At 42.3% G+C, this 26,477-nt stretch overlaps 2 protein-coding genes across 3 annotated transcripts in view; both read right to left on the bottom strand.

The window, feature by feature from the left end:
- Positions 1-2,292: 2,292 nt before the first annotated feature.
- On the bottom strand, positions 2,293-4,411 carry GPHB5 (glycoprotein hormone subunit beta 5). Its single transcript, XM_054286863.1, has 2 exons — positions 4,211-4,411; positions 2,293-2,481 (listed from the first exon to the last, which is right to left on the bottom strand). The coding sequence occupies exons 1-2, from the start codon at positions 4,409-4,411 to the stop codon at positions 2,293-2,295; spliced, it is 390 nt and encodes a 129-aa protein (XP_054142838.1).
- An 18,030-nt stretch (positions 4,412-22,441) lies between these two features.
- PPP2R5E (protein phosphatase 2 regulatory subunit B'epsilon) overlaps positions 22,442-26,477 on the bottom strand; it is a 71,039-nt gene continuing 67,003 nt past the window's right edge. For both annotated transcript variants that reach the window (XM_054286823.1, XM_054286821.1), the window contains exon 14: positions 22,442-24,638. In XM_054286823.1, coding sequence (XP_054142798.1) covers positions 24,539-24,638 — 100 coding nt within the window. In that variant the 3' untranslated portion in view covers positions 22,442-24,538. The remainder of the gene's footprint in view (positions 24,639-26,477) is intronic.

Raw genomic sequence — 26,477 nt, 5'->3', positions numbered from 1 at the left:
CATCAGAGAAATTCAGTGAAGGAAATGACTTCACACCAAGGAGATGTTTTGCAGGTGTTCACAGCTCTGGCAGAGAGTTTGTAAGAGCTTATAGATATTCTACGTGAGAAATCTCTACACACAGAAAAGGAGGGACACATTGCTTGAAATTGCTTTCATACTACAGTTTTGAGGTTTATTAAGGACACAAAATTTGCAGCTTTCCCATAATAACTGTAATGTCAATTAACAATATCAGAGGGATCCTGAGGTACAATTTGAAACAAAACATGAGGATTTTTAAAGGGTAGTTAAATTCTCCATCAGCAAAAAAACTGCTCCTGATGCTGTTGGACAGAGCAGTCTCTATTCAGAATTACAGAATGGGTGATCTTCCTACTCAGTCATAGTACAGCTTTCACAGATAAAAAATATTATATCAACCAATAAATTAGTGGTTAAATTAAATCTGTCTCAGTGTGGACAGGACACCTGGGGTAGTTTCAAGAATGCATCCCTGTAAATGAAGGTGCCTGCATCCAGGAGACAAGGCACTGAGTGGGGGGAGACAGGTGCAGGTATTGCCCTGAGCAGCAATTCTCTCCTAATGGCTATCTGAAAAGGTGTCTTTGTTTTGTGAGCTCCTTTGGGCCTCTCCCACTTGGCAAATCTTCCTTCATTCGCCTAATTTCCCATTTTGCTCAGGGGAGAAATGAGGGATGAATGTGAGTGTGTCCTCCTGCAGGTGGGAACCAGGGAACAAAGGCTCTTGTGTGGCTGTGGTCACAGGGGGCTCCTGTGGCAGCTCCCAGGTGTCCCCCTGGTTTGTAAGGAGTGGGTCTGAGGAGGTGTGAAGTGTCCTGTGGAACATTTGCTCTCTTTCCTGTGCTGGACATGTCTCACCCACCATTTTGGACACTGCACAGCTTTCCTGCAGGCACATCTGGCTGTCCCCCAGCTCTGTGTGCACCCTCAGAGGAGCAGGTCTCAGGGAGCTGTGGGAACACCCTTCCTTAGCTCCCTCTTTCCCACCACCTCAGCCAGGGGCTCACTGAAACCAAACCATGATCGTTGCATTTTGGCTTGGTCCCTCTGACTCTGGAAACTGTCAGGAGAGATTCCTTGGGCTCTGCAGAGTCTCACTGATTCCACGTGAAGCCATTTCCCCTCCAAATCCCTGGACAAAAGCAGATGGTCCTGCACATAATGTGTATCTTTTTTTTCTTATTTTCAGGAATTTTCTCTTGTGAGGTTATTTTTTTTTTTTCAACAAAATAACTCCAATAAAGCAAAGCACTGAAATACATGCTTAACTGTAAAAGTCCACTGATATTAAGCAAAACACTTAATCATGAGCTAAATCCTTGGCTGAGTCAGGGCTGAGTATGCATTTTCCCTAATTTCAAGGTAGTGATCTGAATACTTATTTCCATTTCATTGGCCTTGAGACCTTTTTCTTTGACTGTTACTCCTGAATGACTGCAGGGTAAGATTAACTAATGGGGCTGGGAGGGGGAGTGGAAGTGTTGGTAACTGCATTTATGTTACTGGGAAGAAGCTAAACCCCAGATGGATCAGGCTGTTGTGGAGGAGGCAATGTTTTTGTGGGGTATTTCCACACCCCAGTGGCTGTTTCAGTCCATGTGCAGGAAGAAAGGTCACACAGAGGGAAGGGAAACTGCAACATTTCTTTTTATGGGATTTGCTATTGTAAGGCTGTGGGTTTCTACAGCAATAATGCTTTGAGCAGCATGAGGAGAGTGTGACCATGTTCACGGGGGTCTTATGTTGAGGGAAGAGACATAGATCTGACTCCATGTTTCTGAAGGCTTGATTTATTGTTTTATGATATATATTATATTAAAACTATGCTAAAAGAATAGAAAAAAAGGTTTCATCTCAGAAGGCTAGCTAAGGATAGAATAGAAAGGAATGAATAACAAAGGCAGCTGTCCCAGACTCTGTCCGAGCCAGCTGACTGTGATTGGCCATTAATTAGAAACAACCAACATGAGACCAATCACAGATGCACCTGTTGCATTCCACAGCAGCAGATAATCAATGTTTACATTTGTTCCTGAGGCCTCTCAGCTTCTCAGGAGGAAAAATCCTAAGGAAAGGATTTTCATAAAAAGATGTCTGCAACAAGGAGAGGAGATTAAGCCTCCTCTGCCCAGAAAAGTCAGTGAGCAGCAGCATTACAGAGAGAGATCAAATTCTGGGCTGCTTTACACCCTCCAGGATGCTGGAGGCACCAAGGGTGTGAAGCTGGGGCAGAATTCATCCCCTCGTTGCCCAGGCTGGGAGGGGAGGTCAGTAGGTCTCACACTCGGTGGTGGCAGTGGAGCAGATGTCACAGTCACAGCGGATGGCCACCGGGTAGGTGTAGAAGGGATCCACGTCAGGGGCACACCTGGGCAGCTTCACCGTCACCATCCTGGTCTCGTTGTAGGTGCAGATTCTGTGGTGGGACTCGATGTAAGGAGGCTCCAGGATTGGTTTCTGCAGGGGAGAAATGCTGGCCTCAGGCAAGATGCAAGGCAAACATCTGGAGCCCCAGTTTCCTCAAGGGGATTTTGTGTGAATAGAGGAGCTACTGGATCAGGTGGAAGGGGCCATGGAATAAATTTTAGGCTACATTCTTTAACAGCTTGCCTCTTGGAGCCCTGCCATGGAGGGGAGTGGGTGCATGTATGTGTTTCAGTTTGCCTAAAGCATAAAGCTCCTATTAAAACCTGCTTGAAGGAAGACAAAAGATTATCCCAAAAGTGGTTTTTAGCAGAGTATGAGTGTTTCGACCAAAAGCTGCCAAAAGCAGCTGCTTTCTTCCAAGTGCATTGATTTTCCATTAAACACATTCTGCTGGAAACCCTTCATGTGCACAAGCTGCCTAAGAGCAGGGGTGCATCCAGGTGCCAAGGGCTGGGTGTTTTCTCAGCCAGACCAGTCTTCCCTGTCAGGCTGCACTTCCCACAAATCCCAATGGCTGTACACTATGGGGAAAATTCTTGGCGCAGCAGCCAGCAGAGAAGTCTGCAATTCCTCTGGAAAAAATCAGCTTGGCCAGAGACCTCAGCCATCAGAAGATGATGGGAGAAAGCCTTGAAACCCACCCTGCCATGTGGTGTCACAGTGGCATTGTTTTTGCTGAGAAATCAGTTTCTCCTTAACAGGGGCACCCATTTTCCAAAGGCTTTGGGAATGGGCAGCACCCACAGGAATGGGAGCCCACTGCCTAATACCTCCCAGCCAGGAGACATTTTAATTTCTTTCTTTGCCTCTGTGCTGTGCAAAGAGCCCATCCTTGGAAACAAAAAAGTTGGAGAGAACAAATACAATATTTCAGCAAGATGTGCAGAAACCTTCCCTCTTACAAAGGCACATCCAAACACATCGTGGTGCCTTCTGGAAACTGTTGAATCCACAGCCAGGTGTATTCAGCAGGGGAGGCTGCAAGGTCTCAGCTTGGGAACAGGGGGAAGCAGGAGTCAAGAGATTCCTCCCAGGCACTTTATGGAATCTGCCACCGGTGGCCTTTTCCCTCATCCCAAAAAGTTAAGAAGAAGGGGAGTCAGGGTTGGCACACAGAGCCTGCTCCATCTCTGGTCACTAGTGTAGAGTCCTTGTCTTCATGTGGACAAAATCCCTCTGAGTCACTCGAGGTTTTCTGAATAAATTAAATTGGGATTGGCCCCTTGAGCTCTCCAGTTGCTGAATGGCAAAGACAGTCAGAAACTTGCTCTCTGATATGTGTGTGGATGAACTTATGCTCCTTCTTTCTCCCTCTGTACACCTCTAAAACTTCTGTACACCTCTAAAACTTAAGCACTTCATATTTATACAGGGCTGTGACTTAAAACGGGACCGAATTAGAAACAGACATTATCTTTGGGATCTGCTTTTTGGAACAAAATATATTACCCGTTAATTGGGGCCTCCATGCTAATCTCCAAGGAATACTGTTTTTTTCAAGTGAAGTAATAAAGACCCCCTCTCCTTAAGTGTTCAAGCTGTAAGAGGCTTTCAGACTGCGCAGTAAGAGCATTACATAAGTGCTTCATTAATATCATCACATGGCTTCCATTGCCCTGTGGGGCAGGGGCAGGAGGGAGGGGACAACAAACGCTGACAGCGCAGCCAGGGGGCCACGGGCACTGGGGGTGGATGTCTTCAGAGGGATTTTTTTGAGGTACAAACACCAGCCAGGGGTGTCCCTGGTTCACAGCCTCACCTCCCAGGTCTCGCAGCGGCCCCAGCAGGCGTCGGTGGTGACCCGGAGGCCGCGGCAGCCGCGTTTCCTGGCCATGAAGGTGAACTCCCTCACGGCGCAGCCCACGAACGTCCGCAGGTCCGGCGCCGAGGCCGCGGCAGCGGCGCGGCCGGGCGGCAGCAGCACCAGGAGAGCTCCGGGGATCAGCCAGGGCAGCTTCATGCTGAGGGCACAGGGGACAGGAGGGCAGGGCTGGGAGAGCCAGCACAGCCCAGCAGCGAGAAGGGCGAGTGAATGGGCTCGGATGAGGCAGGGGTAGCCCTTCCTCCCTTCAAACCTCATCCTCACTCAGCCTGGGAGAAGAGGGGCCAGGGGAGGAATGAGGGGTCGCTACTCCCAGAAGTGGAAAATCTCAGTAAAAAGGTCTGTCACAGAATGTAGCAGTGTGAAGGCTTTCCCTGCAGAGCAGTGGGAGTTTGTCTGGAAGACATAAGGTCACCAGCCCATGCTACAGCCCCACTCCATACTCTCATACTCCCAATCTCCATATTGCAGATTTGTTTTGCAGCATATGCCTTTTTACCACCCTGTCCTGAGCTCACAAAAACCCAAGAGCTGCACAGCTGGGAGCCAAGCATCCCCGAATTTGTGCTACAATCTCAGCATCTCCAAAGTGTTATTGAAGAGTAATTGAGTAAAAATAAAGGAGAGTAAAAATCCTGGAGTATTACCAGCACCCAGCGCACTGGCCTGGTGCCATTCCCCTCCCAGGGCTGCAGCCAGAGGGGCTTGGCTGAACCTTCAGCACAGCTCACACCCAGCCCAGGCTGCCAAGGCAGTGATCAGAGATGGGCAGACAGGGGACATGGCCAAGGTGACCACAGGAACCCTCAGTTCCTCACACCAGAGCAGCCCAGCGCCCACCAAGACCCTCCAATACCTGCTGACCTTCTGTCTCAGCAAAGAAAGCAAGCAACTTCTCTGGAGCAGCTCTCCTGTCAAAAAAAGAGAGCTGGAAAGTAGCTTTAAGTCATGAGGTCCATTTTACAATTCACATTTTACAATTCACATACTGTCATTGCATTTAAATACATCTATCTTAGAAACCCCAGATTTGACACTGAATTTTGAGAAAGTCATCTACTTCATGGGGCACAGACTGGTGTGTGCTGGGGTCTGTCCTCAGCTGCACAGACCAAAATTAAGTGAGCTGGGACTGCCACTTGCCTGGCTGATGCTTGAGTTTCTAGGCTCCTCTTAAACAAAATGATTTAAAATCTAAATTGCTAAATCAGAGCTTTATATCAGGACATGATGTTGGCATCATATATGTCAGCATGTATACACTAGAGTCTTACATGTGATTAAAGAGAGTATAACTATACGTAACCTTCAACAGGGTAAAAAAATCCTAAAACTCCTTATTTTTAAAAAAATATATGTAGAGCAAAATAGACAAACTTCAGAACAAATCAAACATTTATCCTTTGCCACTTTAGCAAATCCTGCTGCTTTATTCATGAGCCAGAGCCATGACAGGGAGCAAACACAGACATGCACTCACCTAACTCGTTGGAGTCAGAATTCCTTTTGCAGTTTTAAATTGCAGATGGTGTTTCAGGATGTCAGAGTGAGCAGCAGGAGACCTGCACTGCAATCTCTGTCAGGTTTGTGACCAGTAGGTCTCTCCAGCAGCTGCTACTGGGATGTCTAATTGCTCAAATTTATAGAAAGGGTCTTGTCAATCAAGGCAGATCCTTACTTGAACCACCCAAGGCATCAAAGCCATTGACTGTAAAGCAAGGCTCCCCTTTCCAGCAGTGATTAGCTTCAAGGGAACTGTTGTTTTTGCAGGTTATTGTTTCATTACCTGATAAAAAAAAGGAGTGTCTTGGTGAGTGAAATTATGAGCATGCACTGGGGCAAAATGGATCTTCTTTTCCATAATGGAATATCAACACCTTTGTGAAGGAATTGGAAGCTGGCTCTGAAATTATCATTACCTCTAATTTACAAGTCCTAAGTAAACATCCTCAAGGGAGACTTGTCAGATACTTGTACAAAAAATTGCCTGGATTTTTGTCAACTGCTGAAGATCTTTTTTACTTGAGTTCTGTGTACAAGCAAGGGCAAGGGATGGGGGAAGGAGGTGTGAGCTTACAAGGAAGGAAAGTGTTCTTCTCTTGGTGAGGCAGGCAACTGAAACACAGGTGAGTTTCACTGTGAAAGGAAATTCAGAAATCGTTGTCCTCTGCCTTCACTGTGCAAACCCAATTCTCAGCTGTCCACAGGACAGGGAGCAGCTGAGGAAGCTGGTTCTGTGAAAAACTTGCTGGTCAGTGGGTTCATGAAAGAAGTGAAGCCACAAGCTCACCCAGTGGCCTGGAGAAAGTCACCTCCCTTCCCTTCCACCATGGATGGACAGTGACCTCCCAGCTCCAGAACAATCCTAAAAGACAGGGCAAGTGTCAGGGATTATGGACCACTCAGGATGATGCTGTCAGAGACAGCCACAGCAATACAACCCAGCCATGAGAACAGAAAACACAGGGGAAACCCTGATTCAAATAAAATCCATGCTACAATGTCTTAGAGGGAAAAGCAAAATAAGTAGAAATCAAAAAAAGAGTAGAGGAAAAAAACCACAACAACCAAGGGAAACAGCATCTGTTGATGTCCAGAACATGCATCATTATCAAATATGAAGCAGTGATTACTATGAGCTTGTTAATTTAGCTTACAAATATCCCATACATACATCTGATGGATTGCATTTCAGCTTTCTGTATCATGAGCTATGGAAAACACAAACTGCCATTGAGGAAATGAGATAGTGAACCATTCAGAACCAAACAAGGTACACCACAATGGTGCTCTCCCCTTTTCAGGGTAAATAACCCATGGCTGGAGGTCCTTGTTTCTCTGTCAGGGTCAGCAGCCCACATTTGGTGCAGCAGCAGAGCTCCTTCCTGTTCTCAGAGCCCTGGGAACCCCAGAGCACTTGCTGGGTTCCATTATTCAGCTTGGAGCAGCCACACAAGCTGGAATGCAAAAGGCTGGTTATTTACTCTCAAGGTCTACCTTTTCTGTCTAAATTAGGAAACAGTGATTGGAACAAGGGAAAGAGGGAAGGGACTGTCTGAAAAACAGAAAAGCAGCAGGTATTTAGTGCTGTTGCCATATTGCCATCATGACATGGGAAACAACTGCTTCAAATAATTAATTCACTTAACAGACACCAAAAGAATAAAAAAAAAAAGAAGGAACAAAATTTTTAATAATAAATTTGAAAAGTTAGAAGGGAGGGGTTGTTTAAAATCCATCCCAGTATTCTCCTTCATTATTGTTCCCAGTCTCACTGGCAGTAAATGACTCCAGGTTCAAGTGAAGGGTGATCAGGTGAGATTTTGGAGGTGGAATGTTCAATGGAGGTGTTGTGAATGTCTCCATCAGATCACCAGACCATGTCCCAGACACCTTTTTCCCCCATTGAAACCAAGAGGGAAAAGCAGAAATTCAAAGACAAATGAAATCACAGGGAAGTCAAGAGGATCAGCCAAAGTCTTGTCACCGGTTTAAAATGATCACTTTCCACTAAAATAACCCTAAAACTACTTCTCTGTAATTTTCACAGACCAAAAATAAAGCTAGAATATAATCTTTTAAAGCTTTTTCAAAAATATACACTTTAAAAGTTCCTGGCTTATGGGGAAAGCATGTAAAAGCAAAAATACTGAGCTTAAGTCCCCTTTATTTGATTCTGGAAATGTACCAGCAAAAATGAGCCCAAGATTAGAGGCAGGTACAGGAAATACGTGCCAGATGGCAGATGAGCCAGCTTTGACAGATCCCTCTTCTTCTGTGGATTAAAAAAACAGGTGCGGGAGTTTTTGTGTAAGTCAGTTTGGTTTCAGTGACTCCAGCTAAGTAAGATCCTGTTCTCTCATCTCCATTTGTAGTGAATGGCCTCTTAGAGTGAAACAAAAGAGAAATTGCAGACCCTCACTTATTCTGTTTCTAGAAAATCCTGTCTGTTTGTGGGACAGACACCAATTCCTGAAGGATTTGGATTGTGTTGTGTGAAAAGCCTGAGTGCTGCCTTTTTCCCACACAGAGTTTTTGCTGTCTTACTGTTCTGTGAGTTTATCTCATTTAAGCTAATCAATAAATACACCAGTAGGGTTTCAAATTGGGTTGATCGTGAGAAAGGAGCTGAGATGAGCTATTTAATGAGGCAGACCAAGGGAAATACCAATGCTGTACACACAGTAAGCACTGCACAGAGCCATGCAGGCTCTGGAGGCCAAAAGAATCCAGTGACCATTCACGCAAGAAAAGTCAGTGACTGGACAGGAGATATTTAATGTACTGCACACAGCAGGGGTTTGAAAAGGTGAGTGTTACTTCAAAAGCACCACAGAAGGAGAAATGGGTGAGGAATCCAGGTGGTGTGGGATGGCTGGCCAAGATCACAGGAGGTGGCACCCGAGAGAGATTAGGGTTCAGTTTAGAGCAGAGTCATAAAACTATCAGGTAGGATACATAGCTATAAATGTTAGATGTAATTTGATGAACTCACAGAAAAAAATAGCATTAGAATTACTTTTAGAATCACAAGTTAAACCAGACTTTATGTCAATAGGTTGTTTACTCTTGGTAAACTACTACGCTGGTAGTTTTGGAAAAAAGATAACCTTTATGTCCTGAAAAGCATTTGAAACAAGTGCATTAAGATTATTTGATCCCCACAGCTGCTGTGTGTTTGTCTTGGAGAGTGACTTTCTGTCATTTTCTACATTCTGAAAGAATGCAAAGAGTTGGTTTGTAAAGGGGCAGACAAAGCAGGTTTAACCTTGAGAGGGCATGGCTGATCTGTACATGAAAATCAAAGGCAGCAAGTAAAGCTCCTTGAAAGGCTCTGACAGAAACTGTGCCAAGTGCAAGCAGAGGGAGGAAATGTGTTCCTGGGCAGGAGTGAGATAAATGTGGGCTCTCCCTGCTGACAATGGGACACCAGTCCTTGCTGAAGGTCTTGGGCACACAAAGCCACTTCTGCTGTAAAAGACTTTCTGCTCATTTTGCTTCCTGGGCTTAACACAACACGAGCTGGCATCGGCTGAATGAGCATTAGGGGGACAAGAATGCAGTGAGGAAAGAGGATTTCTTGAGGCTGCTGTGGCAGTAAATCACACCACACTCAGTACTCAGGGGAATGAGCCCTCTTACAGAAGAGGTAAACACTTTTTGCAGCTTGTGGGGGTACCTGTGTTAGGAATGGCAGAACGGCCCAGTGAGCACACCTGTAAAATCCAGCTCTGCGGATCTGAAGTGCTGGGGAAAAGCTGTGTGCTGACTGCAGCAGAATCCCAGCTGCTTCAGCACAGACTGCCTCAGCAGCACGGCTGTTATAAGGAATCTGTCAGACACTATTCTTCTCTTCCTTTTCCATCAGACTTGGAAAATGAAGTCCAAGGGTGAGGCTTAACAGTAACAAAAAACACTAATCCACAGTTTGCTTGAGGCACATCTATCCCAGCGAGATAACACTCTTCTGCTAAAAAAGGCCTGTAGCTATCATGGATTCAATCCAGAAGAGAACTAATGAAGGTCCTGCAGACACTGGAAGAGCTGAAGCTTCTAAAATTTGGCAGTGCACTTCTCTAACATACAGGTATTGCACCCTAAACAAGGTAATTCCAATAAATCAATGGCAGAACGGCAGGTTCAGTTCAGAAACTGATCATAACCTGATTTGAAACTATATGGACAAAAACCTGATTTGTTACTATGTGGACAAAAACTATGGTTTGAACACATTTACTAAAATTACTTTTTTTATATGTTTATATACAGGGTACCTCAGAAAAGCTGGTTTCTCAACCCTTAAACTTTGAGCAAAATGCTTCGCAAGTAGAAATCAGAAGGAAAAATATAAAGGCAGAAAAGGAAGTAAAGACTCTCCATTGTCAAGAAAATAACCGGTTTGAACAAAATTAATCCTGGCCCAATGGCAAAGGATAGCAAAATTTAAAATAAAAGATGTTTAAAAAAATTAAAATAAAAGATAGACCAGACAGTTTGTCTGATATCTGTCCCAGTCAAACCAGTGCAAATATTGATTCCAGAGTCCTACTCCACTGTGGCTGTAAGTTACACGTTGCAAAGATTAACAGCTGCTGAAGACATTTCTCAAAGACTGTGGCAGGAAGGATTTACCTGCAACAGGGGCATTCCTTCCCTGAAGGTTCAGGGGGTGTGATATACACAATGGTGAGGGGACAAGCACAAACCCACATATCCAGATGAGGAGGAGAGTAAAGGTTCAGCACTGAGCCCAGGCTGTGGAACTCCTTTGTCATGGTCCTTAGGAAAGTAAGGAGACTCTTTGTAAAGGCTGCTCTGGAAAGGTGTATTTGTCAAGCATAGCTCCTGATAGTAAGCAATCAAACACCACTTCACCACACTCTTGTAACATTCTTCTCAGTTTCCTCAGGCACTTTGGAAGCGTGTGCACCCTCACATTGTCATCAAACACAGCCACATTTTCTTCCCTATGAAACTGTCCCTTCATGGTGATGATGCTGATCATATTCAGCTCAGAATCTGGATTCAAGAATTCAAATCCAATGGAATTTGGTGAATATTGATGGGAGAGAGAACTGGGCTCTCTAATTGTACACAGGGAATTGCCTGGAGATTTGATCTGAATTCATTGCAATGTGGAAAAGATTTTTCCAATAAATACAGATGCCATGCAAACTTTATGTGGCTGACAATAACCACTTAACTCAAGTCCCTTCTGCACTCCATAGCTTTCCTTTAATTGTCTTTTTAGAAAAGACATTTTAGTCTTTTAGGACAGACTAATGAGCAATGACACAGCTGCTCTGGGCTCAGAATTTGAAGATGAAGCTTCTTAATCAAAACGACAGAAGTTCAAAGATCCATTACCTTAATTCAATAATTTCCCTACTGTTCGAAGCCAGAACAGACACCTTGTGTGACTCACATCACCCCCAGTGCTAATGCTCCCCTTTTAATTTTGCCTTTGTGATGAGTGAAGTTTGCAAATTAGACAAAGCTGGAAATGAAATCTCCTGAAACAAAGCTACTGTCTCTTCCTGTGAATCCTGTCAGAATAACCTCATAGAACTACTGAACTAATCCAAATCCAGCCAGGAAAACAAACAGGATGAGAGTCCCAAACCCCAGAGAGGCACCTGGCCAAGTCAAACCTCAGCACAGCACAGACCCAGACAGTAACAGGCAAAAAGTGTCAGAAGTAAATAGAACCAAATCTTCCAGCCTGAACTCTTTTTACCCCCTGGGGAAATGTGGACCTCAGACAACACTTTGAGTCCTCCTATTTCCAGTTCTTCACCCCATTCCCACTGATTTTTACAAGTTCCTTGTGGGTGCAGATTCACCCCATGTCGTGGGACCAGCAGGGCTCACAGGGGCCAGGAAGAAAAATATGTTCCAGCAGGCCAGAAACAAATCCCACCACCCTGCAGAGAGAGCTGAGGTACCAGAGGCTGCCCAGGTTTCTGTTGTCTATCTTGAGTCACCAACTTATCAGCAACTGAAGAATTACCAGGGGAGGAAGATAAGAAGAGTGAGAGATAACAAAGATCCATCTTTCACCTCTGAGCATCACTGGCACAGGCACATCACACTGTGACTGCCTCACCACCCTCTCATGGAAGAATTTCTTCCCAATTACTATCACTCATTATAGTTTATAGCTTATTTACAAATTCTGATATCACAGTAGTAACGATTTCACCTGAGCTGAAAGTTCAGGTCAGAGCCTGCACTCTCCTGCATATGGATTAATCAATAGAGATTAACTGAGAAAAGTACCACAAATTCAATTTTATGGTGCTGATGCTACACACCTCTGCCTTTCTTCAAGCATGCTTTTTATTCTGCAGTCTTTGTAAGCTATGTCTACTTTAATTAGATCAGACAGATAAATCCTGATAAAAACAAAACACTTTTGTCATTTAAAGACACTTTCAAACCAGACATTAATTTATAAAGATCAGACAAGTCTAATAAGCCAAGTTTCATGTTTCACAGAGCTTCACACAGTATTTGACTCTGACAATGTCAGCTATATCCTCTGGAGTTCAAAGGTCAAATATGTAAATCATGGCTAAGTACAATAATTTCTTGCTTTGCTTGCAGCTGGCATGTGGCAAATAGATGTTGAAATCCAGCTGCTTAAATCCTCCATCATCCATTTAGGCTTTAACCCAGCAGTAAATGACTAAAAGGTATGTTTGCAGAGGTGTGTGCCAAACTGTACCCCAGGGATTCCCATTTGACTCAAAGTACTAAAAGACTGAACTTCGTGGACATGTAAAGAATACAACATACAGATGTTGCTTTAGAAGGAAAATGCATTACAAATGACTCACAGATTAAGCTGAAATGATAATAAAATTCTGGGTTTGACTCAAAACATAAGGCTAGAAAATCAAATTTAAATTTTGCCTCTTTAATTAGCATCAAGGATCAGGTGTCCTGCAGGCTCCAGTTTCTGAACACTTTATAAAGCATCACCCAAGAGCAACAAGCACTGTAGGTAAAATTTACCAAGGTTAGCAATGGCCAAATCTCCACTGACACTGGAAGGGAGTCAGTATGCTGGTCTGTATTTCCTATAGAAGTTCCTCCTCACAGAAGCTGGCCACAGAATGCCAAGAAGACACAGAACAAACTCCAGAGCCACAACCCAACATTTACTGATCTTCCTGCTTTGGGTGGCATTCCCTGCACAGCATGGAGAGCACTGGTGGAACTGTAATGTGTCTCTAAAGAGATTGGTACCAAGGGCAGCTTCTGGACATTGCACAGCCTTTTACAACTCAGAAATTGCCTTATTTTTTTTAATCCAAGGAGCCAGAGTGTTGGCAGATAGATTAAAATTTTCTAATCTGCTCTCTTCCCCCATTTAAGTTGAGTGCATGCACAGGACCGTGTCCAGGCAAAGGTTTTCCAAACCTTCTAATTAATATATAAGAACAGACAGTGGCTGCAGGGTGAGCAACACAGATTTTGCCTGACCGAAGGGGAATTCTGGAATAAAAAGGATTCTCCATGTCACAGGAAAGTGAGAACTTCAAAACACGATCCAAGGATGGTTCCCTGCTTTAAGTGTGGTCTTCTTGACATCATTGTCAAGGGGTTTTTATCACCAAAGCCATGGGACACTGAATTTTCATTCATTTTTTTAAAAGGCTCAGGGCATTTCATCCAGACATGGTGTTATTCAGAATCTCTCCTCTGCCAAACCTATTTGGCACATGCAAATAGGAAATTACTGGAGGCACTGAATACAGCTCCCCACTCCTTCTGTTGCCCTCTCCTCCCCAGCACCTGAAGAGAAGGACAACCTCTCTAAGCCCCACACAGAGGTTAGCCTAAAATAGTCACATATAAGGACAGGTAAAATCACAGAATCATTAAGGATGGAAAATACTTTTAAGATCACTGAGTCCAGCTGTTAATCCAGCACTGTCAAGCCCACCACTAAACCATGTCCCCAAGTGCCACATCTGCAAATCTTTTAAACACCTCCAGGAATGGTGATTTCATGTCCCCAAGCAGCCTCTGCCAATCCTTGACCACTTTTGGGGTGAAGAAATTCTTCCTAATGCCCAATCTGAATGTCCCCTGGCACAGCTTGAGGTGGCTTCTCTTGTCCTGTTCTTTGTAACTTGGGAAAACAGACCCACCCCCACGTGGCTACAGCTTTCCTTCAGGGAATTGTAGAGTGAGAAGGTCTTCCCTGAGCCTCCTTTTCTCCAGGCTGAGCCCCCCCAGCTCCCTCAGCTGCTCCTCACAGGACTCGTGCTCCAGACCCTTCTCCAGCTCTGCTGTCCTTCTCTGGACCTGTTCCAACCCCTCAATGTCCTTCTTGTAGTGAGGGGCCCAAAACTGAGCCCAGGATCTGAGGTGCAGCCTCAGCAGTGCCCAGCACGGGGGACAGTCACTGCCCTGTGCCCAGCACGGGGGACAATCCCTGCCCTGTTCCTGCTGGCCACACTGCTGCTGACACAGGCCAGGTTCCATTGGCCTTTTTGGCCACCTGGGCACCCCTGGCTCATGTTCAACCATTGTTAACCAGCACCCCCTGGCAGTGAAGAGATCCAGACTGAGCTTTTCACTGACATGGCTGAGACAACCCTATCCTGTGACATCTTCAAAAATGCCTTGTCTCCTTAATTCCTTAAACATCTGATCATCTTTCAAGGCAGATAAATGTTTGAACAGATTTTGACTGGTCTTTTCACCTCACTGTAACACCTCCAGCTTTAAAACTTCATTCCAAACCCACGTTTTTCCTTCTCCTCTCAGGTCAGGGGCAGAGCAGAACATTCCATGCAAGGTCCCTTTTTCCACAGTCAAAGTGCTGGTCCACTTCCATTACAGGGTGTCAAACAGATGGTACATACCTTGCTTCTCAGCCTCACAGTGACACTTACTGCAGTCCATACAAAACACCTCTCCTGGATGCATTTCTCCAAACAAAGCAAGTGAAATTATACTGCTTACTTCCCATTTTTTTTCTCATGTCAAAGAATAGGTTAGCAGGTTTTTTTGCAAGACAGAATGTTTTACGTAATTAATAATAATGGAGGGTCTCAGAGGAGAAAATTTTTAGTAACGCCATTTATGAAATGACAACTGCACCAGGAAAGGGCAGTTCCCTGCTCCTGAAAGAAAAAAAAAATCTTTTCCATTTCCCCAACAGCAGAATAACATCTTTTGAACAATGAGGCCCTGTTCATAACCAAATTCTTTTGTAGGCAGACATTGTGTCTAGACAGCTTCAGTAAAACTGCCTCACTTAACATCCCAGGGCTGGGTTCATTACATGTGCTGAAGTGTTTACCTGAATGCTCAGGTACAGATCACAAACTACGCATCAGACATTTATTCGGGTTTTTTTCTGGAGCTGATGGGTGTCATTGTAAAACAGGCAGGAAGCAAACTGGGATCACCCATTCCCTCTGGAGCTCATATCCATAAAAGCTTTCTGGAGGTCACGCAGACAATGTGCACACAATAGTGGGTGATGTGAATGGGATCCATTTACTGCAGGAAGAGGAAATGAGTCCATGTCACCCCTGTTAGTACTGACCACTTTCCCACATAGACACAGCAGATTTGTCCAATCTCCTCACAGATCTTTATTTTACTTTTGGTGACAGCAACAGGGCTTCCATCACTGACTCTGGCAGGAAGAGAATTAAGTCCTGCAGTTTACAGAAGAGCTGTACTTAATCTGTCTCACCCTGTTTCTGTACTTGGAAGAGGCAAGATCTCCATCATTCAAGAACATGTTAGTGCAGTCATAGTAAAAATAATGAAAATAATCTTTAAAAAGACCCCAAACCTTAGCCTTGGATAGAAAACATCTGATTTATCTTTGAGATTTAAACAAAATCCCCTTCTGCAGAGGGACAAACTCTATCCCAGACTAACACAAACCTGTTTTCTGCATATCCTCCCCTCCAGGCATCTGATCCTCAGGGAAATGTGTGGTGGGATGGAAAACCTAAGGAATGGGGATCCAATGGAGAGTGAGTGAGGGTTCCCCCACAGCCCTCTCCCCTCAGAGAAGGGAGGAACCATATGGGGAGCAGAGATGTCCTCCCTGCATTGCTCACACTGCCACCCCATTGGCACAGGGATGCCAGAAACCTTCTCCTCATCCTCCTGTCACCTCCTCAGTCATGGTTCTGAGCGAAAAGGGATAACAGCCCCAGCTCTGCAGAGAGACACTTCCAGAAGGTGAGACTCTGCTTGGAAAATGTATTAGCATGAATGGCCTGATGGGGAAAATGGATGGGAATGAGAGAATGTGAACACATGGAAAACAATTCAAGGTTTCAGTAAAGGAAAATACATTTTAAAGCTGTGTTTTAGGGAGTTCATCTGCTGCCAAGTCAGGCAGCACAGAAGGAGACAAGCCAGTGTGGAAGTAAGGTCACAGAAGTTTAACTACCAGCATTTCCATAGCAAGCTTGAAATCACTGCTGCTAAGCCTGACCTGTATTTTGCCCACTCTGGCTACTGAAAAAGAATGTTGTGGTAGAAATGCTTTCTTTTCATCTGATTTTTCTCTTTCTGGTCAATAAAGCACTGGAATAAAAAACTGAACCCATTTCTGCCTTGAACTACCCTGCCACAATGAATGAAGGTTGGCCCAATAGCACTCCCATGAAATCAGGCTTATGTTGAAGCAACAACTTAAGCATTGGAAATCAAGTTTTATTTATTGCTGCAAGATTTGGATTCCATGCCCACACTCCCTCCTGCACTGATGATGCAATCAAAACAGGATATTCTACATCAGTGACTAATTGATGCCCAAAAAAACACCAAAAAGCCACTATGACATTAAATGGCTTATTTATAGAGTCTGTTTTCCTAGACAATTAATCCAAGCATATAAATTTAATTATTAGATTTTAAGTCCTAGTAATAGATTGGATATTGTCCCATGAAATTATATACAGCATACGTATCATTGTCAATGATTTTAGAGGGGATTGGTAAATTAGAATAGGAAGTGAGAAGTTTGATTGTGGATTTAACAGAAATATAAATTATAGAAATTATTATTTGAAGGGGATAGGAAAAATTGTCCATGTGTATATTTTTACAGTTTAATTTAGTTAATCTCTTTTCCAAGCAACTGAGATCATAGGTTAAAGGGTGCATTCTGGGCACACCTGATTCCTGCTGGAAGAGTGTTCTCTTGCACCTGAATGCCAGGGTTGGTAAGTCTGAAGCACCTGATGTAAACCGGGGGATCTTTGGTACTAAAGTGTATTTGAACTGCAGAGAAAGTCACCAACTCACACCCAGTGCAAGAAAAACCAGATGAAATGTTCAGAGGGGGAAAAAACAGCTGAAAAAGTTGGAAGTTGAGGGAATAAAATTCCATGGGACAAGTGGCCACCTCTGCTCTCCCAAATTCAGACAAAAATCAAGCAAGCAAGAACTCTTGTACATGCTTGGCCTAAGCTGTATTAGCAGAAAAATCCAAAAGGTTTGTGCAGCTTGTGAGCTTTCTAGTGAGCTTTGCAGACATTGATCAGAGGACATTTTACAATGCTGTGTAGTGAGAGGACAATGGGGAATGGCTTCCAACTGATGGAGGGCATGGTTAGACAGGATATTGGGGAAAATACTTTATTGTGAGGGTGCTGAGGCCCTGGCACAGGCTGCCCAGAGCTGTTGTGGCTGCCCCATCCCTGGGAGTGTTCAAGCCAGATTGGATGGGGCTTAGAACAATCTGATCTGGTGGAAGGGCCTCTAAAATGAGGTCCCATTTCTTTAGCTGACCACTTAAAGGCATTTGTTTGGAAAAGGCTGAAGTGCCCCCTGGTCTGTAGTTATGTTCCTCTTATGACAATCTCAACTAGAACAGCACATTTTGCTTGAATTCAGCCCAATACAACTCCTTACACTTGTGTTTGCAGAACCTGGTGCAGCACAGGAGAAAGGGGGGCTGGGGGCACCACACTGCAGTTGGAAATATTATTTTCTTTGTATTCCTGAGTCATTTTTGTCTGGCCAGAGCTGATGTTTGAAATGTGCATAACCACTGACCGTGACAATTATTGTCTGATGAGTGTCATGGAGAGCAAACAGCAATAATATCCCCTTGTGCTTGTGAAATAGTCTGTGGGCTAACAAACTAATTACCACTGTCTGAGTTCCACATTTCCTTCCTCCAGAAATCAAGAGTGCCCTTTGCCAAGTTGCAGTTTACTCCAAGATCTGGCACCTGCAGATTTCAGCCTGGTGCCTCCAAGATGCCTGAAATGGAAGATTATGTAATGCAGATTCCCATGTTGGTTGGAGACAGTTAAATGAATATACAGTGATTTTCCACTCATGCACATCATAAACATTGCCAAATATCCTAAAAAGCAGGGGAGTTGCTGCACAGCCTTTGGGATGAGCATAAGCTGTAACCCCACTGAGCACACTTTGCAGAAATAATATAAAAACCTAAAACTGAATCAGTTGTCCAGTTTGCTCACATGTGCTGAAGGTTCAAAAGGCAAAGATTCAAACCTGACTCGAGCCTGCTCAGTTCACAAAGGTTTGCAGGTACCCTCTGCCTTTACTGAGGGCTGCACAAATCCCTGTGCAAACACAAGGTCTTTCCTCCCTGGCTGTCAGAGCCACTCTGCCCCAGGGTGCTCCTGCTGTGGCTGGGGCTCCAGGAATATCCACTGCTGGGACACTGCTGCCTCTGCCAGGGAAGTGCACAGGCTTCTGACACGAGGAAAAGCTTGCAAAGTAAGGATTTTGACAAGATTCAGGTGGTGGATAGAATATTTCAGCTGGTGTGTAGAATATTCCTTTCTCATTCTCTTTTTGGAAGCCCTTCCCAGATGCAGGGATAATGCCAAGTTCCCAGACACTTTCAGTGTGTATGGAAGAATGAACCACTGAATAAAAACCAGACATTTCTTTAAATGCATCTCAAGCTTTCCAGCCTTCCTGAGTGACCTCCAGCTTCTCACACCTTCACTGACTGAAGGAGGGATGGTAATACTGAATAGACAAGATGGACAGGGGAGAAACAAAAACAAACAAACATTAAAATATTGCAAAATAAAGTTTTTGTATTACCTATTTTCATGTCATGGAAGCTCCCAGAAGAGCCTGTGGTCACTGCTCACAGTGGGTTGGTACATTTGCTTTCAAGGTATTTACTAACAAATTCAGGGTATTTGATTTAGCTTCAGCTCCATCTTTAAAATCACAGATCATAATTTGAGACTTTGTATCAGTGTCCAGTTTAAATCCCAAGCTATTCCTTCAGAGTACTGAGGCACTAATTAATGCAGCCTTGGGACCAGCCTGTACCTGCACACAAATCTACTTCTGTAGGCTACACACCTGTGATCTGAGGTCCAAACTTAATGTAAGATAAACCAGACATTCTGCTGCTGCAGGAGAAACCAAAACATCCCTGAGAAGGAAAGACCAAGATGAAAAATTAGCAAAGCAATTATCATTACTGAAAGTAGGAAACTAATTTAAGTTTTTAATTCCAATCCTGTAAAGGTTGATTTCTAACTTGCAAGTAAGAAGACAAATCCTACCCTGGAGGCCAACTTAGTGCATGTTCTCTTTATTTTTTTAACTTCTTTAGAAAATACTTGCCTTGCAATAAGAAAGTAGAGAGACATGGAGTTGTTAAGCTGAATTGCTCTGAATATTGTCTTACAAGTATTTAAAGAGATTTGTGATAATGAGCTCTTCTAACAAAGACAGGCAAGATCCAACTGATTAAAATTCAAGTTGGAAAAAAAATTGGAAAGAATTAAGGATTAGACTATTGGAACAAATAATGTTAAAAACATGGTATTTAAAAATCAGATGTTTAATAAATATTTCTCATTTTATGGAAGCAACCAGCTCTCCTACAGTGCTGCTAAAGCCATCCACCTGCAGTGCCCCTTTCCAGGCTCTCTCCAGAGGTTTCCCCTGATGACCTCCAGCCTTTCCCTTCACCTCCAAACTGCAAGGCAGAGCAGCACGAGCACTGAAACACTGGAATGCTGCCAGAAAGGAACAAATCCCTTCACCAGATGCACAGGGGAAGGCTCAGAGGGTTCCCAAAGAACTCTGTGTGGCTTTAATGCCTCTTCCCTGCATCCTGACCTCCCTCACAGAGGGGTTGTGGGAGGTACAAGGATACTCATCATCATCAGAGGCCCTCTGAAAAAAAATTAACTTAATGAAAACGTAGTGTTTGCTATGGTAATCCTGGCTGAAATTTAAAATTACCACCTCATTTCTTCATTTTTTGTTTTTCCAGACAAGATTCCTTACATTTGATACATGCAGATGGGCACCTGACTGCTCCAAGTTCACTGCTGAAAAGGCTCATGAAGTTTAGATGGGAGGAGGTGGAAAAAAAAGCCAAGCACCTGGAAAACACTTCATTGCTTCTTTATTTAGATGCACCCACAGTACAGAGCCTCTTGAGCATGTGCAAAAGAGGAAGATAACACATTTATAGCTGGGAGCACCATTGAGTTTGAGTTTCTTTGATACCACTTTTAAGAAAGTAAACTGTTTCCAAAGAATGACATTTGAATCCAAGAGTTTAAGACCTGCTTGTACTTTATCCAGAGGTGGAAGATATTTTTATTATTATTACTTGGATGTAGAGTAGAAGACATTTTCACAGTCTGGTTGGACCAGTCTATATATTTTCATATGCACCTTTTAATATATATAAAAAAGTTTCATTTTTCCCCCCTACTCACAGATAGTTAGATGCACCTAAGTTTAAAAACAATAATGGGACCAGAGCATTCCTATGGGGAAAAATGAACTTTTGCTGCCCTCTCCTGCTTAAACAATGAAATGCTAAAATATTAAGATCTATGAATCTAATGCTAACCTTGAAACAAAAAGCATGACAGGTCATTCGCTATACTACAATCAAAAATAGGACAACAACAAGAAATGTATTGGTACTATTTATATTTGAAAACTCCTCATGGCTCCATGAGGTTATGAATACAACATATTTACAGCAGGTGATCCAAGTAACAAAAACTCTTACTCAGAGAGGTTGTGATAAAAAGCACACGCTTCTGTGGATGGGAAGCAACACTTGGATAAAAGTTTTCTACCAAAAGTAGTTCCATTCTCTTTCAAGATGTTGTTTCATAGAGTTCAAAATGGAAAACTGGGCTACATAAAATCTGCTGCACATACCAACTAGGAAGAACTAATTCATGGCTCACTTCAGAGCTGCTAAGGGAAGCACAGGAGCCAAATTAAAAAAGCTGTAAGTAAATAAAAACATTCTTCGAACTTTAGCATCATCACTCTTGTTTTAAGGGCAACTGCTTTGGGATAGTGGTGTCACACAATTAAGAGAAAAGGGCATCTTTGTTTTCAAAGACAGAACTAAAAGGAAATTATGTCAGTTTTACTTGGAGGGAGAAGAATCTCATCCTTCCCACTCCTCACAAAACAATAAAGAGCTTTTTAGAGCTCCTAATATATTTTCTTTTCCATCAAGTGAGAGAGCCTAAGGCTGCACTTACACACGTATAATGCAAGTACAGCTGCTGCATTTCTTACTCAAGCAATTCTTGGCTCCAACACCCTCGATTTTTCCATATATGAGAACAGATTAAAAAAATAAATTAAACCTTTTTACTTATGCTAACAAAATCAAGATTAAATTTACTATAACCCTGCTAGCAAAACGCTCCAATGGCATTAGAATACCTTTATTTAAAGCATTCCAACCTTTGGAAGGGAGACAAAAAACACTCAAAAGCAACGAAAGGAAAACAGTACGGGAGACGTGCAAGATGAAGAAAGCAACATGTGGTCAATTCAGAGTGTATGAGAGGAACTTTACTTGCACAGTTGTTACATCCCCATGCCCCAATGCCCTCGCAGCTCCTTCCTGTGAGCAGCAGTGCCCAACCCTTCCCCCTGAGACCAATGTGGCCCAGGACACGCAGGACCACCCAACGCTGCCGCACGAGCAGTCAACAACAACACTGACACCAACCAAGGTGGCTTGTGGAACTCAGGAAGCAAACAAACAGAAGTGTAATTTATGATGCACTGATCACACTCAGGCTGCCTTCCTCTTCCTCCTGCCGCAGCTCCAGCCCTGCGGGGCCGGGCACGGCGCTGGGGCTGCGGCACGCGCGGGGTCCTGGCTGCAGGCGCTTCTTCAGGCGCTTCACTCAGCCTTTAGAGTCAAGTGACTTCATACAACAGCACATCACCTCCTTCTCCTTGAAGGAACATTCCTTCTCAGAAGTGATAAATCATCTAGGAACGGCAGACACTCCCCGCTGTCCCCGCGGCACAGGCCACGAAATATTGCAACCCACCAGGGTCTGGTCAGTTTTGTATGATCAAGAGTAGAATGACATGGCAAAACCAAAAATAGTCATGAACAAACAACACTCACCTAAACTCTAAGTACAGGACAAGGTGCTTTTTCTAATTTCACACTGTTGTGTTTTACTCCACCAGGTGAAGAACATCAAGTTTTATTCCTCCATTCTTTCTCAGTTTTTCACAATGGAACATAGTCTTTGAGCATGAGTTTGAGTCCACCCTCTTGTACTGTGAAATGATCATTTCACACAGAAATCACACTAGCAAGTTTGTTTTCTTGGTAACAGAAATAAAAGACTGTCAAAATCAATGGGCTAAGGGACATGATTTGTTATAAATTTATTTAATCTTCAGTATTTCAGCTTGCACCTTTGCTTCAGCACTTTAAAATAAAATGTTTCAACTATGACAGTAACTGCCTAATTTACATTGAGTCCCAGTCAATGTTCTTAAAAGAAGCTCATAGTAATCCCATTAAATCTTGTTGTGTTTGGTGTTGCATATGACTAGTTCCACTTTTTTTTTTCTTTCCAGAATTAACAGTGTCAAGTTCTTACAAAGCCTTGAGTTTACAACATTTGTGTGTGCAGACCCAGGAGTACAAACTGTGACCTGATAATCCTGAAACAGTCAGTAGTCTAGGAGGGAATTCTTTTTTACTTTTTTTTTTTCCGTGCCTGAAAACAAGAAAACTTCAAATCCTACTGGTATATTTAAATGGTAGGAAGAAAAATATACAAGCTTGTATTTATACTGTATTTCTATCAATGGCAACAGGTCATAAATTCATGTTTGCAACTATCACAAAGACTCATGAACACCAATTCATTTTTATAATGTAAATACTGCTGGATTGATGGTTTAGGATTATCAATTCACTGTTGTCATATGTCTATAACAGTTCAAAAGCATCCTGGAGAAAAATCCTGAAACACATACCTTCCGGTATAGAATAATGCAACTGCATTAGCTAAATATATACTGTACAGAAGTCTTATCAGCATTTTACCTACCAAAGATGTAAGATTCCACTTTCAAATACAAAGCAGATAGCCAATAATGTATACTTATAATACAGCCCTCTTCTTTGTTTTTGTTTTTTTTTTTTCCTCTTTTGTTTTAAACAATTTGGTCACAATGCACCTTTGATATAAAAGCATTTTAAACTTTATTATTAATACTCAGAACATTAGGATTTCCAGAATTTTTTTTTTTCAGTAGCATTTGTAGAACCACTTTTGGTAACAAATACAGTAGTTAGGAATGAGCATCCAGATGAGAATGCAGAAGTGTATTATCCAGAATCCTTTCCAGCTAAGACCATAGGGCTGGTACTGTGATGAGTAATAGTACTAGAACCACAAAAACACTAGAGTATGTTTCTTAGAGGCTACATCCTCTTTTGCTGGAACACTTTATAAATACATATTAAAAAGTAAGGCAACAACTCCAAACTGTCCAAACTGCTATCTCAACTCAATTTCCAATTAGATCCATGACCACTGGAGATCAATTTCATGCTTGTGTTGTTTATTCTTTCAGAATGGTCCAATAAGAACATACTGTAATAATTTAGCAATTGGTGTTTCTAAACCAAGTCTGGTTCATGTTTCCAATGCTGCATCACTAATACTGGTTAGGTACTGAAGTCCAGGGTGTTACCACTGCCCTTTTTTTTTTTTTCCATGGATTGTGGACACTAATTTGGATTTGCAATAAATAGGTGCACGAATCCAAAGCTCCCGTTCCTACTATGTTTATCACCTACTCGTTTTTTTAATTCCTAATGTTCAAATTAAGGAAGCACCAGAGACAGCCTGGTACTAAAAAAATGCTCACACCAGTAAACAAAACTTTTATTCAGGACCAATGTTTTTTATGGCCCTGATCTGAATGGACATTCAACTTATGAAGATATGCAAAAGGAAAAGAAAGTCAAATTACAGTAAAGTTATCCAGAGAAGGAGGATGTTACACAAACTCATAAGGAAATGACAGTCTTTTTTTCTCTTTTACTATAAATACACGTAACAGTTTAGCAGAAAGACAAGCTAAATTTTAAGATTGTTCACATTTGAAAGTTGTATTATACTCTCTGCTAACGATAAATAAGGAACAGGTCCTGACAATGGAATCTGACATTGCAATTTTCATCAACAGATCTTTGAAGACTGGTTTTAAAGAAGGGTTAAAACAATGATTATGTTTGCAAAGTTCTGAGAAGTCCATCTGTTGTCCAAACTTTGGATTAAAGTCCTTATTTTTTTCCTTTACTTAGAGACAGGTATATACAGTGCTGTTGTAATAATGAAACAAATGTGAAATCTACTGTAAAGTTGCACAATACAGAAAACTGTTGCTCCATCTTCTACTACATAAATGTGTGACTCCACAGGTTAATAATGCTGTTTTGTATTTTTGTTAAGTTGGAATTATTCCATCACGTCTAAGACCTCTCTTTAATTCCAAATCCTCCAGTTTTTTCCACAGTTCTTCACGCTCTTTCTCTTTCTTCTTCTCACTGACAGATGAAATAAAACAAAGAGTTAGCAGGAAAGAAGACTGGAGATAAATATGTTAAAAAATATATAGTTGACATTAAAGAGCTGCACTGATTTTCTTAAACACAACTGCAATTTTCCTAACATGTATTTAACTTCTTTTTTGGTATTTTCTTTTTGTTACCTACATAAATTTAACTAAACAAAGCAGTAAGGGAAGAGCATAAAATGTAAGCTGAGCAAAGTGACAGTGTTCATAGACACTAATTTGCAGTAAGAAATTAAAAAATGCAGTGGACTTTTACTACAGAACTAATCTGTCAAAATTATAAAAATTAACATTTTGGACTAAGGTAATTATTTTCAGGTTTATTTATTTAAGATATAAATAATCTTGTAAATCACAGCAACCTTCTAGAAAGCATTCCTTGATTCTTTTAGAATCACTATTTTTACTTACATGACTGCTGGCTTCCCTATAGCTTAGGCACCAGCCAAGGCAAAGTTCAACCTACAAGATGTGTCTTTTGTGCAGTGAGTTACTCTTTTTCCACACCAAATTCCTGCAGGATCTGTGTAGCATTTGCTTTAAAAACAGACTTTAGTGGCTGATTTGAGAAAATTAAACAGCAAACCTAACATTTACTTTACCTGCATTGTTTGCTTTCTAAATTTCCTGTCTCTGCCTCAGCTTACTGTGAATAAATCTCCTTGAGACTGCAAGGCACAAAATGCTCTCAAGTTCTATGACATCACCTTGCAGGTTTAGATGAAATGGAAATCCAACAATGACAGATACACAGATTCTCTGCCAGTCACATTAGAGAAGTTTTGAGAAGTATTTCAAGGGATTAGAAACATTCCTACACACTTTGATTCACTCAACATAGCAACATCTGGCTCATTTGTTGGGAATTCTGATTTCCCAAGAGGATTTTAAACATATAATAAAAATACAAACAGCTTTCAGATAAATCTCTGAAGAACAGTAAAGAAAAAAAAAAGAGCCTTATTGTTACTGGAGAGTATTTAAACTTAAATATAAGAACAAGTGAAATAGCCTTATATTTTCAGGCTACTTACCAATATTTATCTTCTAATCATTAGGAAATACATGCCTGCTTACCTAAAGGTCTGTTAGAGGATAATCACCTCATCCAACTCACCTATTTGACCTATCCCAGCCATTAATATTGAACATATTTCTCCTCAAGCTTTAAGTGGTATCAAAGCTACCCTCCTAAAATGTGGTTTTATTGAGATGCTGAAGATTTTCTGAAAACCTTAAGGTAAATATCCTGGTTTATACATTCAGCTTTTAAAATTCTAAGAAGCAAATAAAAATGGTGACATGGTTAGCACCCGCCTTGCTAAGAAGTACAACGTCAGCAGGTGCAAAAGAAATTCTTTGTGCAGTTCAGCCACTAAAGCTCCTCCATTATCCAGACATGGGACACACCACTGCAGTGTCTGGTGCTGTTCAGAGCAGAATTTCTCATCTTAAGGGGCAAAGTGCAACCACAAATGGATTCAGGTCACCAAGCTGCCTCAGTGAACATCTGGACTAGATGATCAGTCCTAAAACTCTCTGCCTTTTTGCAGGGAAACCACAATTTATCTCAACCGCACTACGTGATTGGCACTTATTTATCAATACATATCAAGAATATCTGGCTTCTTAGCTCAAATCTATCTCTAAATAAATCTCTACAAGTAAAATACCCTATTAATGAACTAGCCTGTTATGTGCACATTTTTGGGGCTATAAAACAAAGAGGAATGAAAGGCCAGTGACTCCAGTCACACAAGCCAAAAAACTACAGCAGCCAAGAGACTTTCAAGGTTGGACTACCCTAAAA

Source organism: Melozone crissalis, unplaced genomic scaffold, assembly GCF_028551555.1.
Source record: "Melozone crissalis strain CALT ecotype California unplaced genomic scaffold, PUWL_Pcris_2 ptg000056l_1, whole genome shotgun sequence".
NCBI classification, from domain to species: Eukaryota; Metazoa; Chordata; class Aves; order Passeriformes; family Passerellidae; genus Melozone; species Melozone crissalis.
This window is presented reverse-complemented; position numbering and strand designations above follow the sequence as displayed.